General features: G+C 44.0%; 1 protein-coding gene across 1 annotated transcript in view; it reads right to left on the reverse strand.

Annotated features, from left to right (window-relative positions):
• Window positions 1-20,446, reverse strand: part of LOC134221953 (uncharacterized) — a 396,732-nt gene extending 376,286 nt beyond the window's left edge. The window contains exon 1 of the mRNA XM_062701135.1: window positions 20,374-20,446. Coding sequence (XP_062557119.1) covers window positions 20,374-20,416 — 43 coding nt within the window. The 5' untranslated portion in view covers window positions 20,417-20,446. The remainder of the gene's footprint in view (window positions 1-20,373) is intronic.
• Window positions 20,447-21,058: the final 612 nt, after the last annotated feature.

Raw genomic sequence — 21,058 nt, forward strand, 5'->3', positions numbered from 1 at the left:
AAAAAAAAGCTACAATGCGAATCCATATAGGTAACATACACAAAGCACATTGTATAAAACGCATAATGCGAATCCATATAGGTGACAATTTGTTGAACACTAATTAAAACACATATTCATAACCCTACTCTTATTTAACCTCATGATGAAGTTGAATAAGAGTAGCCGATTATCTCGGAGAAGTGAAAAGTCAACTACGCCATAGCTCCGGTTAGCGCAGCGAGGGCTAAAATACTGTGAAGGGGCCCTGGTGCTTCACAGGCTCCGTTTGCGGTTAGGTTCTTATTAGACCCCCCTAACCATTCATTCGTAGGCACGGTAAGCATAAAGCCGCATCACACCAAGAATTAGGGGTCACCTGTATGGTGGACTTTTACCACTGGAACAGGCAATCCGTAATGTTATTCTTAGCCAGATAACCAGCTGCCGACACCACACGGCTTCGTATGCGATTGGCAGAGTAGAGGAATGGCTGAACCCGAGGAGGTTATCCCTTGCACATCACAAGACTGAGGTCGTTGTAGTGCATAACTGCCATGGGTTGCAGCAAGCGAGGATAAGGGTAGGGACTTGCACAGTTAATGTGATGTATGCATGCCCGCGATTCGATGTTGAACGCAATGCCATGCTGCTTGTCAGCAGCATGGATACGACCCCGGACGATCTCGTTGAGAGGATATGTCGGGGAGAGGTTATATGGAATGCGGTGAATACAGCGTCCCAACAGATTATGTCGAAACTGCAGCGTTGGTGACGTCTCGAACAAAACCAACAACTGCAGTAAAGACTACTGTGATGCAGTGAACACCATGCTCACCCCGACAACAAAACGTCGCGGGTGGGCTGCGGGGACCTCCGTATGTAGATGTAGAGGTCATTGCGGTTCATACGCCGATTATATCGAGTCGTATTATCTCTTATATTGTTCGTAATTATTGGTTTTCCAGGCGGCTTATTAGGCCTGCGCAAACCTCCTGTCTCGTCGGAGGGCCGTCTCGTCAGGGCTGTTTAGCGTCCCACCTAACACCAGGACTTGACACCAGCAGAAGAATTCGGAGACGCTTAGTGGCTGGAAATCGTACGTACTTTGGACTCCGCAAGACGCTCCGATCGAATAGAGTTCGCCGCTGTACCAAACTGACAATCTACAATACGCTCATTAGACCGGTACTCCTCTACGGACACGAGACCTGGACGATGCTCGTGGAGGACCAACGCGCGCTTGGAGTTTTTGAAAGGAAAGTGCTACGTACCATCTATGGTGGGGTGCAGATGGCGGACGGTATGTGGAGGAGGCGAATGAACCACGAGTTGCATGAGCTGCTGGGAGAACCATCCATCGTTCATACTGCGAAAATCGGATAACTGCGGTGGGCCGGGCACGTAGCCAGAATGTCGAACAGTAACCCGGTGAAAATGGTTCTCGACAACGATCCGACGGGCACAAGAAGGCAAGGTGCACAGCGGGCAAGGTGGATCGATCAGGTGAAAGATGACTGTGTAGCCATGGACCGTGCCGAATGGAGAAGACTTTTATATACTGCACAGTCCACTTCGGCCTTAGTCTGAATAAATAATAATAATGCGGTTCATACGCGGTGGTTGTCGTTGGGGTGTTCGTTTCCTACGTGAGTTTATGATACAGACCGTTTAGGTTACTATCATATTTTGCGATCGACGGGTGGTGAGGTTACCACCCTTGATGTCGATGTTGTGTGTTTTAACGTCGAGTGCGTTAGCATAGGCGTGAGCGTTCTCAAAAGTCCCCCCTGATGTATTGCTTAATTGCGGGCCGGGGGTATTTTTTTTTAACGGTGGTAATGGAAATCTGCAACCAGGCACCTGGGGAGGCGAGCCCAGGTAATGTGGGGATGGGATCATCACTCCCGACCCACTAAAACCAACTCCTTCCACTCCAGTCATTACTCCGGCCCGCAATTAAGCAATACTTCGGGGGATGACTATTGGGCATTGCGCCCCCTCCATGACGTACACAAGTGCACGTATGCGCCTAAACTCTTCGGCACTCCCCATGCAACACATTTGCACAAGTCACACTGGCACCACATGTGCCCCAACACTCACCTGCCTATGCCGCTTGAATGGCTGCAAGAGGAACGATAGGTACCCTGCAGGGGGTATCCCATGCCGCCATCTCACAGTATAGACAGTCCTCACTCTGTATGGTGCTCACCCCGTCCTGCAACAGGGTGGCATCACTTGTCTACCAAGCCGGAGGCGACCCTAGGTTGGTGGCTCCTATGCCGCTCCTACCTCAGCTACGAGGCAGACCCTTTCATGTCTCCTATTTCCGAGGTGCCGCAGAAGCATCAACCCCCCGACACTCCTGCCAGTCATAGCGAGACTATCGTGTCCCCTACTTCTGAGGTGTATCCCGACACTCCTGCCAGGCCTAGCGAGACTTCACTCAATCCGTCCCTGGCAGCAGGATCATACTACTGCCTAAGCAGCCACTCTGACCATACTTACCATGCGAGTCTGACTTGTGTGCTCGCTCATACATTCAGCCCCAATCGCTTGCACCACTTGTGCACCACTCTCCTGACATTCAGTCACTCACTCAGTGGGGGTTGTAATACCCCCATCTCCCATTTTTATCCACTCTGTGCACCTCCTGTGCATCGTTTGGACGTGGAACACCCGGCACGTCATGCGTGCCTAACACTCACCTACCCGGGCTTCGGTACTGCCAATAGGTCCTCGTTAGGTACTTTGCAGGCAGCACCCACCTATTGATATTTCGAAGCCCAGATAGTCCTCAGTCAGTGCGGCGGTCTCCCCATCCTGCAACGGAGTGGCACCACTTACCTTACATGTCTCCAATTTCTGAGGTGCTGCAGAAGCATCAACCCCCCGACACTCCTGCCAGTCGTAGCGAGACTTTCGTGTCCCCCATTTCTGGGGTGCCGCAGAAGTGTCTGCCTCCCATTCGCTTGCACTACATGTGCACCACTTGGAGGTGTGTGGGTATCACCCATTGCCACCCGCTTACCGCCGAAGCAGCCCTCACTCTGTGGAACCTCCACAGGCTCCGTTAACGACCTGGCTAATTGTTTCACCCCCCAGGTCATTCATCCCTTCGACACGGGTCGCCTGACACCTTGGGATTCGGGGTTAGGGACGCCATATTGTCAGCTTCAGTGTTGTACTGAGCCTGACGATATGGCCGGATTTACACCGTTACACACTACTTCCAAGTATCCATATCCCAACGTAACGGGGAGGTATGGACTGACAAAAGGGTTTTGGTTTTAGTGGGTCGGGTAAGAGTTACATGACATACTCAAAAAAAAAATACAAACAGACCTCGTTTAAGTTTCGCAGTTAAACAGCAGGGGTCCTGAAATAAGCGGGCTTGGTAGTCATATGGCTACTGCTTCTGCCTCATATGCAGGAGGTCATGGGTTCAATCGCAGGTCCGCTCCATTCTCCTACTTCGTATATTTCTCTCCATTTCTCATGTTCTAGCAATCGCTAGAACTGGAAATGGACTTCCATACCGTTTCCACTTCTATTCCTATACCTTCAACATGAGTATTGTAGCAGAAAATCTCCTAGAATTGGAAATAAACTATAAAGCTCGTTTCCTACATCCAATTAGAAATTCCATTAGTTGCCTCCTCCTATTTCCTATCTATCACATTGACGGCTCGTTAACAAAGATGGACCTCTGCCTCTCGAACCAAACCCAAAAAAATCCAATAAATTCCGTTTGAACTCGTGGCAAGTGCAGAGGTATATTTGGCTTGCAGTGGGCGAGTGATTGCATCATCATTTCCTCCCCCTTCCCTACATTGACTTGAGTAATTCTCGCTGAGACCGTGCCACTATTTGCACGAGGTTCTTAAACTTAACTCCAGGGTTGGAACACAAATGTGTTCTTCAAGAATATGATTAGAATGTTCGACATCACTGAATAAATTAGGTACAATGTTACATGCAACTTGCAACAAGGTTCATGTATCGTACACAAGATACACTGGTGATTTATTCATCTTCTTCTTTTTCTTCAATGGCTCTACATTCCAACTGACACTTGGCCTGCTTTTCAACATAGTATTCTATTAGCATTTCCTCAGTTATTAATTGAAAGCTTTTCTTTGCCCGCCATTGCATGAGTATGTATGTATCCTTAATTCTACGGATCTGGCATCGCTGGATGGCCCCTGATTAGTTATGGACGACACGTAAAGCACTATTTTGTCCCCGACAATTACCTAACGTCGAAATTAATTTATTGGCATTTTTTCGGTGATAATTATACTTCTCAAAGCGAAAGGGAGTAGATGAAAGTAATGAAGATACAGATTCGATTGACACCACAAGCGAGCGGCAAGTGTCTTCTTTAAAAGTAGGCGCTTGCTCGGATTACGACAATTGTGGATGTGATCTCTTCTTAAAATTAGGGCGTTCGTTCGACACAATGTGATGGTGGATATGAGCTCTTTATTAAAACTAGGCGCTTGCTCGGATTAAGGCAAGATTGGATATGATCACTTCTTGAAAAGTAGGCATTTGCTTGGATTAGGGCAATGGTGGATGTGATTCTTTATCTTTAAAAGTAGGCGTTCGTCCGGATTAAGGCAATGGTGGAAATGATCCCTTCTGTAAAAGTGGGCGTTTATCCACAAGAATTCAATGGGGGATTTGATCTTTTCTTCAAAATTAAAAAAAGATTGTTTTTATGAAAATAGAAGTTTGTTCAGAATACGGCATGGGTATATGTGATTTGACCTTTGGAATTTGGCGTTTTCTTGGAATATGGTGGTAAATATAATAATGGGCGTTGGCCCAAGGTAAGGCAATGGTAATTGTAATTCCCTCTTTGAAAGTGGGATTTTGCCCGGATTGAAACAAAATTGAATTTGATCCCGTGCGTTGTCCCGGGTAAGGTAATGGTGGATGTGATTCATTCTGTGAAAGTAGGCTTTGGCCCGGATTGAGACAATCTTGGATTTGATCCATTCTCTAAAATTAGGTGTTTGTCAAAATCAAGTAAGGGGATTTTTTTTTTTATGTAAGCGTTTTCCTGGAATAAGTCAATGACGGATTTGATCCTTCTCTAGGAAACAGCCATTTCGTTTTTCCATTCTTCCGAAAAATCATCAGTCTACATCTATCAGAACATATCCTCGATCTACTCTAACTATGTGAAAAAATACATCACAAAACTCATTTTTTTAAGGACAAGCGTCACAGAATCCAAAACTAAATTCACTCGCGTTTTCAAGCGCACACCACTCAATACGGAGGCAGTGGACAACTTTTGCTTTTACTGTTTCAGCTTTGCAGTGTTGCAGCATCCGTGGAATAATAAAAATGTCAATAGAGGGGTGTGCCCTTGAAAACGCGAGTGAATTTTGTTTTGGATTTCGAGATGCTTGTCATTAAAAAAAATCAAAAAACTTCTCGTATTTGTTAAAGAATGTTTTGAAAATCCTTATAATTTTCCGATTTTGTTGTTGTCGCACCATAACTTTATTTTAGAGAAAAAAATTCCAAGTGGCGCAATTTTTTTATATATATTTGTATCGACCTTATTTGACTCTAAAAATGTTAAACAAAATTGTTTCCCCTGCGGATTTTTTTTAATTCCATTTTTGCATTATCTAGGCTAGATGTACCAGTTGTGGCTATAGCACCAGTTGTCGCACTAGTGCTTTATATGCCAAATGGCCAATCAAATCACCGCAAACCATGTTCATATCGATAAAGCATATTCATATGATACGATAAAAACTTTGATCTCCTCCAAAACAGGCAAAGCATAATTGTAAAAATTATTTTGCTTAATTTTTGACGTCCTTTGCACCAGTTGTCGCACTAGTGGTCAATATTTGGCCAGTCCCATAAGAAAACAATGGGATTTGCCAAATAAGGAACCAAAATTAAGATTAGTGCCACAACTGGTTCATGCGTTCCTATTATGGATTAATCAATTTTGATGATTATAACAAATTTTATTGTGGTTTTCACAGCTGTTCTAAGGAGCAGGAAGTAAAACCTTTCGCTTTATATATAAAGTCCACCAACATGCCTTTTACTTATTTTTTAAAAAATAGTTGTTCTTATGTATGGCGACAATTGGTACACCCACCCTATATAATGTTAAAAAAAACTTTTAATAAAAATTCAGCGGAAAAAAAATTAAATTTCGAATCAAATGGACCTGGATTTCGTTCCATTTCGAAGTTTCGGAAGAAAATTTGAATTTCGTTTCGTTTCGTTCCGATCTAATAGCCTATTCAGATTGGGCTATTTATGACTTTGTTAAGTGAGAGGGTATCCAATTATTAATTCAGACTGCAGCAAGATAATATATCTTGACGTTTCCATGTTTCTTCATTTGCACGCTAATACAGGGTTGAATTCAAGGAGAGTTTTAAAATTTAATTTGCGAAATCAAGCATTTGTGGTGCGACAATCGAACATTTTTTTCTGAACAAAGTTTCTACGAAAAAAAAATATGAAAAGGGATTTTCAAAGAATATTTGAAGCTCTCATTAAGGATAATGAGCGAAGCTACATTCATTAGTTGGGTGCGCCGTTATTCGGGGAATCAGACTATTCCTCAATTTATTTTTAAGTTTAAAAAGTATTTTGATTCTGCACTATGATCGAACGGAGATTTGATAGAAACATTTAGATACTTTTGGGAATTCTCACAAATAAATAAAAAAGGACGATTGGACCAATTTTCAAGAAATATTATCGAACTAAAATGTATTTCCACCAGTATCTCCATGTATGAAGGGCAACTCAGCAATTTAATTTTTTTCAAAAATGGAAACTGAACCATTGCGTTCTACTCGACAATCAATGATACAGCTTCTAACAAAATCGAATCGTGTGAATGTGATATAATTTAAACTGGATTTTGGATGAATTAATGCATTACCAATCCATGTTTTATTTAAGGTTATTCTACTTTATATATACATCCCATTCAAATCGTACAGTTGTCCCACGTGAAAAAATGTTGAAATCCAAAGTATATTAAGCCATTCAAGGAGCAGAATTGAAACAATTTATGAAATCATGTTTATTCATCAAATATATTCGTTTTACAACCATTCCTACGTTTTAAATTGTCTTCCGCATTGGCCCTTGAACTTTGAAAATTTATTCGATTTGTTCTATTAAATCTAGGTTTAAGTTTGTTGCGAGTTTCCGGTAGCGGGTAGAGCAGAACTACCAAAGCGGACACAAAGCAAACAAAACTGGAGGGCTAAAGCACCAACAAGACAAATGAAGCCACAAATCTCAAATCAATACATATATTTGGGGCATTTGCCCTAATCTTCCTCTCACTGCCTTCTCATTCCTACTCTCTTCGTCTTACTTCCTCTTCTCTACATCTTCCATCTTACTCTCTTCGTCTTACTTCCTCTTCTCTACTTCTTCCATCTTACAAACTAATTTGTTCAGTACTCACGGTACCACCTAACGGGCGTCCCCTACGTTTCGCCTGGGCTGCGATCATCTCGCCGCCGCGAGTCTCGCCTGCCACTCTCGATGTTCGCACCGACGATGCTCCTCTGCTGGAGACCCCTCTGGCCGTCCAGTACGACCGGGTTGCTGGATGGGGTCCCTCCGAGGCAGTCGATGCTCTCTTCGAAGATGACGATGTCTCCACACACCACAGTCACCAAACTTGCACCAGTGCACACCACTCGACGGTTTCGAAGCCGGTCCCCACTGATAGCTACGATGCCCTCGCCGAGGCTGACACGCCCCTTTCCTTCAGCCAAACAGCAGCGATCGCGCACCGACGGCGGACAAATTCGATCCGGCACAAAAACCCTGTGGATGTATGTCTACCCTCAAAATAATTTCCTTCTAAATTCATTTCTAAAGAACTTACCCAGCCAGTGGGATTTCTGTTCGCGCTGTCCGGATTCCGTGGCTCCGTGAATTGTTACCGAGATGCTCTTAACGCCGCTTTCCATCTGACAGACACTGCTAATTTGCGAAAGATTAGATTCTTTGTCGCTTTTGACGAGGGAGGGATTTACCTTCTGTTCGTCGAACTTCCGTGCTTCCGACGAACGATTACAGCTGCCTTTTGGGTATTATTCTCCTTTCCGAAACTCAGGTGAGTGACGATATCACGCCTTTTTCGTCTGCATGGGAAGAATTAGGTTAGGTACAAAACCGTCTAATTTCCTTTGTTTCTTCTTACCTCGCGTGCCGTGCTTTTCCGGATGTATCGGATCTTTTTATTGTTGATCTCACTAAGATCTAATCGTTACCGGATGGTTCAATGATCGTCCGTCTGTTACGCTGACAATCGAGAAACACTGCACACCTTTCCTCCGCGAGATTGTTCACGGTGAGGCGAATTTCACGTTTTTGGTGCAAAGCACTGATTATTTATCAGTTTTCCGGCTGTTCATGCGATACAGACTGCACTGATACCTTTCGTTCGTGAGAGTTGCAACACGCACTGAAACTTTACGTTCGCGGCACTGGACACGGAGAGTTTTGCTTTGCGGCACTACGGTACGTATGGTCGTCTTCTGCTTTCTTCGAGACCGCCGCAATGACACCGGAAGAGATTATTTTCTCTCGTGCTGCTATTCCTGTGGTGTATGTGCGTCTTTGGCACGGCAAATGCTGGGTAAAGCGTACCATTGGTACTTCGCGTACCTGAAGGAATAAAATAGACCCCATCTCGCGGTCCTTAGCCTCTTACCCAGCAACTCCTATCCCTACCTCCCGCGGTGCTGGCCGGGATACGAGCAACCTTAGGGAAGATCGGGTAACCAACCCCGGTGGGAACTATGGTCGTATGCTGACAGGGAAGGGGGTTTGCTCCTCTCCGGAGGTGCAAATCTTATTGAGCGTCTGTTCTCCATGTCAGGATCGGCTCACAACAGCGTCTGTTCTCCATGTTAGGGGCGGCTGATCATCGTCCGAGTGCCAGCGAGGGACTCTAAATGAAACTGTGCACCATGGTCCTACGGAAATAAGGAGGAATGGTCCTCCGGAAATTTAGGGGTTTGGTGTCAGGCCCTGCAAGCCAGCCTTTAAAAATCATAAGCAACGAACAATCAACAAGAGAGTACGGACCGGAACCATCGGCGAAGACCACTGCGACGAAAAGGGACTAGCGATTGGAAACTCGGTTCGTGGAACTGCAAATCTCTCAACTTCATCGGGAGCACACGCATACTCGCCGATGTGCTCAAGGACCGTGGATTCGGCATCGTAGCGCTGCAGGAGGTTTGTTGGAAGGGATCAATGGTGCGAACGTTTAGAGGTAATCATACCATCTACCAGAGCTGCGGCAACACACACGAGCTGGGAACAGCTTTCATAGTGATGGGCGATATGCAAAGGCGCGTGATCGGGTGGTGGCCGATCAATGAAAGAATGTGCAGGTTGAGGATCAAAGGCCGGTTCTTCAACTTCAGCATAATCAACGTCCATAGCCCACACTCCGGAAGCACTGATGATGATAAGGACGCATTCTACGCGCAGCTGGAACGTGAGTACGACAGCTGCCCAAGCCACGACGTCAAAATCATCATAGGAGATTTGAACGCTCAGGTTGGCCAAGAGGAGGAGTTTAGACCGACTATTGGAAAGTTCAGCGCTCACCGGCTGACGAACGAAAACGGCCTACGACTAATTGATTTCGCCGCCTCCAATAATATGGCCATTCGTAGCACCTACTTCCAACACAGCCTCCCGTATCGGTACACCTGGAGATCACCACTGCAGACAGAATCACAAATCGACCACGTTCTGATTGATGGACGGCACTTCTCCGACATTATCGACGTCAGGACATGTCGTGCCGCTAACATCGACTCGGACCACTATCTGGTGATGGTTAAACTGCGCCCAAAACTATCCGTCATCAACAATGTTCGGTACCGACGACCTCCGCGGTACGACCTAGAGCGACTGAAGCAACCTGATGTCGCCACTGCATACGCGCAGCATCTCGAGGCAGCGTTGCCGGAAGAGGGTGAGCTCGATGGGGCCCCTCTTGAGGACTGCTGGAGTACAGTTAAAGCAGCCATTAACGACGCAGCGGAGAACAACGTCGGGTATATGGGTCGAAGTCGACGGAACGATTGGTTCGACGAAGAGTGCAGACAGATTCTGGAGGAGAAGGACGCAGCGCGGGCGGTCGCGCTGCAGCAAGGTACCCGGCAGAACGTGGAACGTTATAGACGGAAGCGGAGACAGCAGACCCGCCTTTTTCAGGAGAAGAAACGCCGCCTGGAAGAAGCGGAGTGCGAGGAGATGGAACAGCTGTGCCGTTCTCAAGATACACGCAAGTTCTATCAGAAGCTCAACGCATCCCGCAAAGGCTTCGTGCCGCGAGCCGAAATGTGCCGGGATAAGGATGGGAGCATCTTGACGGACGAACGTGTGGTGATCGAAAGGTGGAAGCAGCACTACGAGGAACATCTGAATGGCGCTGAGAGTACAGGCAGTGGAAGTCAAGGCAGCGGAGGAGATGACTACGTCAGTTCAGCGGACAATGGAAGCCAACCAGCCCCCACCTTGAGGGAAGTTAAGGATGCCATTCAACAACTAAAGACGAATAAAGCAGCTGGTAAGGATGGTATCGGAGCTGAGCTCATCAAGATGGGCCCGGAAAAGCTGGCCACTTGCCTGCACAAACTGATAGTCAGAATCTGGGAAACCGAACAGCTACCGGAGGAGTGGAAGGAAGGGGTTATATGCCCCATCTACAAGAAAGGCGACAAACTGGAGTGTGAGAACTTTCGAGCGATCACCATCCTTAATGCCGCCTACAAAGTGATATCCCAGATCATCTTCCGTCGTCTGTCACCATTAGTGAACGAGTTCGTGGGAAGTTATCAAGACGGCCGTTCGTTGACGGCCGCTCGACAACGGACCAGATCTTTACTGTACGGCAAATCCTTCAAAAATGCCGTGAATACCAGGTCCCAACGCACCATCTGTTCGTTGATTTCAAGGCGGCATACGACAGTATAGACCACGTAGAGCTATGGAAAATTATGGACGAGAACAGCTTCCTTACCAGACTGATCAAAGCAACGGTGGATGGTGTACAAAACTGTGTGAAGATTTCGGGCGAACACTCCAGTTCGTTCGAATCGCGCCGGGGACTAAGACAAGGTGATGGACTTTCGTGCCTGTTGTTCAACATTGCGCTAGAAGGTGTCATGCGGAGAGCCGGGTGTAACAGCCGGGGTACGATTTTCAACAGATCCAGTCAATTTATTTGCTTCGCGGATGACATGGACATTGTCGGCCGAACATTTGCAAAGGTGGCAGAACTGTACACCCGCCTGAAACGTGAAGCAACAAAAGTTGGACTGGTGGTGAATGCGTCAAAGTCAAAGTACATGCTTGTGGGCGGAACCGAGCGCGACAGGGCCCGCCTGGGAAGCAGTGTTACGATAGACGGGGATACCTTCGAGGTGGTCGAGGAATTCGTCTACCTCGGATCCTTGCTAACGGCTAACAACAACGTTAGTCGTGAAATACGAAGGCGCATCATCTGTGGAAGTCGGGCCTACTACGGGCTCCAGAAGAAACTGCGGTCGAAAAAGATTCGCCACCGCACCAAATGTGTCATGTACAAGACGTTAATAAGACCGGTAGTCCTCTACGGACATGAAACATGGACAATGCTCGAGGAGGACTTGCAAGCACTCGGAGTATTCGAGAGACGGGTGCTTAGGACCATCTTTGGCGGTGTGCAAGAAGACGGTGTGTGGCGGCGAAGAATGAACCATGAGCTCGCCCAACTCTACGGCGAACCCAGTATCCAGAAGGTAGCTAAAGCCGGAAGGGTACGATGGGCAGGACATGTTGCAAGAATGCCGGACAGCAACCCTGCAAAGATGGTGTTCGCTTCCGATCCGGCAGGTACGAGACGGCGTGGAGCGCAGCGAGCGAGATGGGCAGACCAGGTGCAGAACGACTTGGCGAGCGTGGGGCGTATCCGAGGATGGAGAGATGCGGCCTCGAACCGTGCATTGTGGCGTCAAATTGTTGATTCAGTGTTATCTGTTTAGATGTTAACTAAATAAATGAATGAATGAATGTGCGTCTTGGTTTGACGTCTGACGCGCTGCTTTATGAAAAGGCTTTTTCACCAGGGTTGGCTTGCTGTGCATTCGAAGTGACGGTTGATGCGTTTTTCGCATCCTAATTGCAATGTTTTTGTTCGTACTTTTACAGCTTTGCGAAGTGGTTCTTAAACTTATCGTGGCTAACAAACTTAAACGTAATAAGTTAAATACTTCATGTTAATTCTAGAGAGCATCTGTTTTTTAAACAATTCATGTTGAATAAGTGGAGAATAAATAATTATCATCATTATTTTTCATCATATAAAATGCTTTCCACAAAACCATCACAATCCGAGTTATTCTTCAGCGCCCAGAAGATTTCCATCTAACATGCATTCGACCCTGCTGCGACAGAAAGAGCATGACTGTCAACTACGAAACGAAATGAAAACAGAGAGAATTTTCTCTCTGGCAAAGAGAGCGTGACGCTTGTCAGTTTTGTTTTGTTGAATTTCTCCCTGCATTCCAGTTAGAACGAAAGCTCTCTCGTAATAATTGTTCGTAATAAATTCTTTTTAGTGGGTATCTTTGACAGCGCAAAATGTATGGAATATTACGTAAATAATGACATCATAAAGCGTATTTACCCTGAAACGCCAATTATTATGTCATTAATGGCGTAATCTGAATAGGCTATAACAGTAGCATTTCTAATTTCGTTTCATTTGGTTTCCTCAGGAAAAATTGTGTTATCGCATACCCTTAGTTTGGCTTAAGCCACGGAACAAGCGAGCGTGGGCGAACTCTTTCGCCGATGAAGGAGAGAGAGCCGAAGCAACCGGGAACATTCGCCCCCTCTACGATACCTCACTGCGCTTAAACGGGGCGAAGACGAATGCAACGATGCCTGGGAAAGACTCAAATGGTCAGCTACTGACCGACCCAACTGACCAACAAATAGATTTTTCAATGCCATGATCTGCCTAGGATCCGACGTATACCACAATCAATACTGAATCTCCATCACTACTAGATATTCAAACGGCCATCAGAAGCATAAAATCGAACACAGTCCCTGGGGTCAATCGCATATCAGCCGAGATGCTCATAGTTGACCATACGACGTCCGCTCAACGACTACATCGTTCATTTCGTAATATCTGAGACACCGCAACTTTCCCTGCCAACTGGATGCAGGGTAAGGCCGATGCCCACGTAGCGTCATTTCAACGCAGAGTGCACGTGGCGTCAAAAAGACGCAGGTGTGTACCGGAAAAAAAGCGGTAACGCAGCGTCACCACGCCGATGCACACCAGCGTTATTTTAACGCTGCGTGCACGTGGCGTTGAAAAACCGCTACGTGGGCATCGGCCCTAAAGGTGACAAAAAAGGGTGGCCTAACTGTATGCGATAACTGGCGAGGTATTAGGTTGCTGTTTACTGTTCTTGAAGTTCAATGCAAAATTATCCTAGCCTGAATGTAGAAGAAGATCGATGGCACTCTCCGGCGGCATCACAGTTTTGAGGGAAATTTGATACAATTTTCTCATGTGTATGTATTTTCAACTGAAATTTGGGAATAATTTATGTGTGCGTAAAGAAATCAAACAATAATTTCGCAAAGAAATTAAATAACAAATTTTGCGTTTTATCAATTTTAACCCTTATGCGGCCGACGGGGTACCCGTGTTCCTTTTTCAAATTCAAGTGGTGATATTTCAATGAATTTTTATAGCTGAAAGCTGAAACTCGGTGACATCTAAGAACTCCATAAAATGTAGCATCTGTGAGAAAATCACGTTGATACTGTGAGGAGGGACGTGGGGAGAGGCATCTGATTTTTTTACCACGTGGATGGCCGACAGGGTACCCGTGTTCCACTAAATTGATATTTTCATAACATTAACAATTTTTAACCGATTTAGATAATTTTGACAGTTTTGGAAACAGAAACTCATATACTTTTTGCCCATAGTCAAGGTTTACAGCTTTTGTCCATGGTTATACAAGAAATCTTTGAAGTAAGACCTAAGAGTCTACACACGTAACCGAAGGACTATCAACCAGTTTCGAATATATATCATGCTCATTGCGCTTCTTAGGGGTCTCCAGGGTCTCCAGAAACCCCTGGAGTAAGGCCTCAGTCACCCAAAAAATCCCTGGAATAAGATCTTATGGTCTGCTAACGTAACCAAAGGTCTATCGTGTAAATTCAAAAACGGTACATGCTCTTTATGGTGCTTAGCATAGAATGCGTTCACAGTATATGTTTCGGGTCATTCAATGACCTGTTCTTAAAACATGTTTGCATTCCAAGTAGTTCTTGTTGCTGTCATTGATTCCAGGTAGTCTACGAACTCCATACAGTCAAGGTCTTCGGATCAATCTCCGTAATGGAGGCAGTTAACGAAGAATAAACCAGTTGCGTGACCCCTTCTTGGTATATGTTTGTATTGAAAGTAGTTCTTGTTGTTGTTGTGGGCTCCAGGTAGTCTACGAACTCCATAGAATCAAGATCTGTGGATCAAACTCCGTAATGGAGGCAGTTATCGAAGAATAAACAAGTTGTGTGACCCCTTCTTGGCATATGTTTGTATTCCAAATAGTTCTGGTTGTTCTCGTGAGCTCTAGGTAGTCTACGAACTTCATAGATTCAAGGTCGGTGGATCAACCTCCGTAATGGAGGCAGTTATTGAAGAATAAACATGTTTTGTGACCCCTTCTTGGCATATGTTTGTTTTTCATGCAGTTCTTGTTGTTGTCGTCAGTTCCAGGTAGTCTACGAACTCCATACAGTCAAGGTCTTCGGATCAATCTCCGTAATGGAGGCAGTTATCGATGAATAAACAAGTTGCGTGACCCCTTCTTGGTATATGTGTATATTCCAAGTAGTTCTTGTTGTTGTCGAGGACTCCAGGTAGTCTACGAACTCCATAGAGTCAAGGTCTAGGGATAGACCTCGGTAACGAAGGCAGCGTTTGAAGAATAAAAAGTTTTGTGACCCCTTTTTGATATATGTTTGTATTCCAAGTAGTTCTTGTTGTTGTCGTTGGCTCCAGGTAGTCTACGAACTCCATAGATTCAAGGTCGGTGGATCAACCTCCGTAATGGAGGCAGTTATTGAAGAAAAAACAAGTTGTGTGACCCCTTCTTGGTATATGTTTGTATTTCATGTAGTTCTTGTTGTTGTCGTGAATTCCAGGTAGTCTACGAACTCCATACAGTCAAGATCTTCGGATCTATCTCCATAATGGAGGCAGTTATCGAAGAATAAACAAGTTGCGTGACCCCTTCTTGGTATATGTGTGTATTCCAAGTAATTCTTGTTGTTGTCGAGGACTCCAGGTAGTCTACGAACTCCATAGAGTCAAGGTATGGGGTTCGACATTGGTAACGGAGGCAGTTATTGAAGAATAAACAAGTTGTGTCACGCCTTCATGGTATTTGTTTGTATTCTAAGTAGTTCTTGTTGTCATTGGTTCCAGGTAGTCTACGAACTCCATAGAGTCAAGGTCTGTGGATCAATCTTCGTAATGGAGGCAGTTATTGAAGAATAAACATGTTTTGTGACCTCTTCTTGGTATATGTTTGTATTCCAAGTAGTTCTTGTTGTCGTGGGCTCCAGGTAGTCTACGAACTCCATAGATTCAAGGTCTGTGGATCAACCTCCGTAATGGAGGCAGTTATTGAAGAATAAACAAGTTGTGTGACCCCTTCTTGGTATATGTTTGTATTTCATGTATTTCTTGTTGTTGTTGTGAGTTCCAGGTAGTCTACGAACGCCATACAGTCAAGATCTTCGGATCAATCTCCGTAATGAAGGCAGTTATCGAAGAATAAACAAGTAGCGTGACCCTTTCTTGGTATATGTTTGTATTCCATGTAGTTCTTGTTGTTGTCGTGGGCTCCAGGTAGTCTACGAACTCCATAGAGTCAAGGTCGGTAGATCAACCTCCGTAACGGATGCAGTTATTGAAGAACAACTGGGAGGGACGGAAGGTAGCGGTTTTCCTCCAATACCTTTTCCGAACTTAATCTATTACATGTTGTGCATATGCATAATCGAGTTTCAGACATAGTAATTAATTTCCACTCCGGGTGGCTCAATACCCGGAACATAGGCAATTAACTTTGAATGTACTGAACTCGAAAGGCGATCTCTCTTCGCTTATGTGGTCGAGTTGGGATCTGACGACCAACTGGCCCAATCTCACACAACCCTACTTCATCGAGCGCCGTTGGTGATGAAGCAAGTGTGTAGGAGCCAGATAACACTAAATACTCATCCTACTTGGTTGGCATTGTACAAAAACATATATGAGAGAGTTAGTTCTGAGAATGTATTGCGAGAGTTCGGCTACATGCCCGGTGCTGTGAATTTGGTTTCATCAGTACCCGCTAAGCTGCGGAGGACGACGGAGGTCCTTCGTAGCTTAGTAGGGAAAACACCTGTCTAGCGTTCTGGTTTCGTTGGATCAAATCCCACCGAAGTTCTCTAGATCAATCTCCGTAATGAAGGCAGTTGTCGAAGAATAAACAAGTTTTGTGACCCCATCTTGGTATATGTTTGTATTCCAAGTAGTTCTTGTTGTTGTCTTGAGCTTCAGGTAGTCTATGAAATAGAGTCAAGGTCGATGGATCAATCTCCTTAATAGAGGCAGTTATTTGAAAATAAGCAAGTTGTGCGACTCCTTCTTGGTATATGTTTGTATTTTAAGTAGTTATATTCATTGTCGTGGGCTCCGTAATGAAGGCAAGGCAAAATACGTGAATGGAATCCGTATTTTTTTTTGTCGAAGAGACGTACAAACTTATCAACAGGTACTCATAAATGATTCATAATAAGCTACAGGCAGTGAAAGTTATTTCATGAAAATCTTTATTGTTTGCGGCAAATTGGATCGAAAACGTGATAAAATCGGGTTAGGCAAAATCAGGGGTAGACAAAATCTGGGAGTGACAAAATCGGGTCAACCTCATCTGAGTAAATATACGCATTCCTAGTACAGTAGCCGTTCGATAACTGCAAAATGTTTACTTTTCAGTTATCGAATGCCGTTCGATAACTGCAACGCCTTCTAGACGTCAAACGGTTGTCAATCGAACGTCAAATACAAGAAAAGTGCATCTTAATGTGCAGCGCAATGCAGCTGTCATTGAGTCTGACATCGGTTTGAAGTTTAGCGGTCCGATAACTGTAAAACTGTTGCAACTATCGAATTGCAGTTAAATGACTTGCAATGCTTGTTATCGAACGTCTGCTGTAGTTTTGTTTTTGCCATGGTACTAGGTTAGGTAGTCTATGAACTCCATATAGGAATGATCTGTAGATCAACCCACGAACGGAAGGCTATTGATATATGTTTGCATTTCAAGTAGTTCAAGTTGTTGTCATTAGCTCTGGGCAGTTATTGAAGAATAAACAAGATGTGGAACCTCATCTTGATATATTAGCATTCCAAGTAGTTATTGTTGTCTTGTTGTTGTTAGTTCCAAGTAGGGGAACTGCTCCTTGAATTCATACCATGTGCCCAAATCAATACCATTCGAAAACAAAGAATTGGTGCGCTATTTGTTTTGTTTCTCATTTTTGTGATTTTTTTCACCAGTGAGCACGTCGGAAAACAACAAAACACGACACAAATTGAGCCTAAATTGCCTGTTTTGCGAATGTTATTGATATAGGAGCATGTTATTAATAATGGAACAGATAACCTAATATACAAACTTCATTGATATCACTAATATGAAGTCTATGCTTTGGAAATGCAAAATGTAAATAAATTGGAACGATACAACTTCACGCCGAGAACGCGAGGGAAAAAACGGGCTAATATCGCGAAGATCATGTACCATATTAAAATTAGATTAAGGCCACTCCTCACGGAATCCAAGTTTCAAAGTGCTCGCGTTTTCGGGGGCACATCAATCGATACGGAGGCGGCGCACAACTGTATTTTTTGTTGATTTAGCTTTGCTGCGTCGCAGCATGCGTGAAATAATAAAAATGACAGTTGTGCGTTACTTCCGTATCGAGTGGTGTGCCCCCGAAAACGCGAGCACTTTGAAACTTGGATTCCGTAAGGAGTGACCTTAAAGACCCTCTAGATATTCGTGTAAGCCTAGAAGTTTAACTCCATAAATTTCTAGGATGACCATTAGCATATGCCATGAACGCATTTTATTCATGGGCCCCAAAGGCATGTACCAAATTTAAAACAGGCTGATATATCTCTGGTGTAGATCCTTATGCCTTACTTCAGGGTTTTCTTGGATGACCATTAACATTTAAAATGGGTGCATTCTATTCTACGTACTATAAAAGGCATGTGTAACTATTCAACTAGGCCGAAGGAACTCTGGTTACGCGTGAAGTTCTTGCTGATTGTTCAAGTGTTCTCTTGGATACCCATGAGCATATGCAATGAAAGCGGTATATTCAATGTACTAAAAAGGGCATATGCCACTTTTGAAACAATCCGAAAGGTTACGTGTGAAGATCCTGAGGCCTATTTTAGCATTTTCTTGGAAGACCATAAACATATGCAATGGACGTATTCTTTTCTATGTACCACAAAGGGCATGTACCACTTTTGAAACAAGCCAAAAGATCTCTGGGTACCCATGCAGATTTAAAGTCCTATTCCAGGGTTTTCTTGGATGACCATGAACCTATGCAATGGACGCAATCTATTCTATGTACCACAAAGGGCATGTAACACTTTTGAAAAAATCTGAAACCTCTTTAGTTACGCGTGTAGATCTTAAGGCCTTTTCCAGGGTTTTCTTGGATGACCATGAACATATGCAATAAAGGCGTTCTATTCTATGTACCACAAAGGGCATGTACCAGTTTTGAAACAATCTAAAAGATCTCTGGTTACGCGTGTAGACCTGAAGGCCTTTTCCAGGGTTTTCTTGGATGACCATGAACATATGCAATGAATGTGCCAGAGGACTTATGCGCGAGATTTCTTCGATAGCGCAGAACATATGTAGTGATCACATTTGATTTCAAGATGCGCAAAGAGCATGTACCACTTTTGAGACAAGTCCATAGACCCATGGTTACGAGTGTAGACCTTAAGGCCTTATTCCAGAGATTTCTTGGATGACTCGGAGCATATACTGTGAACGCATTCTATGCTAAGTACCACAAAGAGCATGTACCGTGTTTGAATTTGCATAATAGGCCTTTGGTTACGCGAGTAGATCTTTAAGCTTTACTCCAGGGATTTCTCGGATGACTAAGACTTCATTTCAGGGATTTTTGCATTACCCGAAGCATATACTGTAAACACTTTCAATTCTAAGAAGCGCAAAGAGCTTGTAGCATATTTGAATCTGGCTGAATGGCCTTTGGTTACACGTGTAGACTCTTAAGCCTTACTTCAAAAATTTCTTGAATGACCATGGGCATAAGCTGTAAACCTTGACAATAGGCAAAAAGTATATGAGTTTCTGTTTCCAAAACTGTCAAAATTATCCAAATCGGTTGAAAATTGTTGAAGTTATGAGAATATCAATTTAGTGGAACACGGGTACCCTGTCGGCCATCGACGTGTGTTTTTTTTTGTTGGCCGCATAAGGGTTAAGACCGTGCAACTTTTTGGAGGCACAGGATTATATTTTTTACAGAAGAGGGAAAATGTGTGCCATAAATTCATAGTTATTTGAATTCTCTTTTGGCGGTGTGTAAAATGCATAATGTGCATTGCCGATATCTATTTTATCGATCTTACGTCTCACGTGACTCGCCATACGCAACCGCCCCAACGCGGCATAATTTGAATTGAGCGTCAGAAGGCCATGACTTACAACACGTTCGCAAAGGAACCAGTTTTCCCCCTGGTTAGCTACGGACTACACGTAAATACTATTTTGTCCCCGACAAGTACCTAACGTATTCGGCTGGCCTTTTTCCGATGACACGAGGTCATACAACAATCTTCAATCATAGAGTTGAATCGTTTTATCATTAGAAATTTAATCATTCATTGGAAGCTTTATTACAGCCTTAATCGCCTTAATATTCCTGTTTGTTTCAAGAAAGTGAACTTTTGGTAAGTGTTGAATGTTCAGTGTTATAGAACCTCGCTGGATTGAACGAACAAAAAATGTATAGCTACGATGAATAATTTAAAGAATTTTATACACTGGTCAAAGTAACTTGATTATATTTTACCAAAACCATTTTCATTTTCTTTTTTTTAAGATATCTTAATGTGATGCAAAACGGAATGATTATGAATTAAATAAGTTAATTTTTTTAAATTTATCATTTCACATTTACATTCGATTGAAAGAAACTGTTAGTCTTACTTACCCGTGATTGAAATCTCAGCAAAACAGACGACCGCAACGTTCATAAAAAATACCAACCAGAGAAGACCGCCTGCTCGAAGCATCTTCATCTTGACTTAGCTTCACTGGATTGTCCGAAGTAGTTTCAAATTTTCTTCCGATGTCCGCTTACAATCAGATTCACTTTGTTCCAACCTTTTCCAGAATTTTCATCAAAACAACTAACAATCTTCAAATTCCCTTATCAATTGAAAACGCTCCACTTTTCACTTTTCGGAAGAGCCCAAAAGCTTTCAATCAAATCTGCACCGTTATTAACACTTCACTTGACACTGCTTGGTGGTTTTTCAAATCCCCCAAATTCTCCAATCTTTTTTCGCATCACCTCACCCTCTCACTACGAAAAATCTTTTGTTCCGTTATCCTTGTTTTCTTCGACTTCAGCCGAAACACGACCAAACGAACAAGCGCACAATTTTAAATTATTGCCAACGTGGTTCCTCCGAGGGGATTCGCATCCACTTTGGTTTTTGGGTTTCTTTTCTTCTGCGTTATCGCTTAGACGAAATTCGCTGCGGGGGCGTCCTTCCTTAACTCGCAAATAATGAAAAGCATAATTCAATTTTCACCGCGCAGCAATTGCCTTCCACTGGCCTTCGTTGCCGTTAAACTTTTTTTTTTCTTTCCTCCCGCGGAAGGTCAAAAAC

The sequence above is a fragment of the Armigeres subalbatus genome, chromosome 1 (assembly GCF_024139115.2).
Source record: "Armigeres subalbatus isolate Guangzhou_Male chromosome 1, GZ_Asu_2, whole genome shotgun sequence".
Taxonomy (NCBI): Eukaryota; Metazoa; Arthropoda; class Insecta; order Diptera; family Culicidae; genus Armigeres; species Armigeres subalbatus.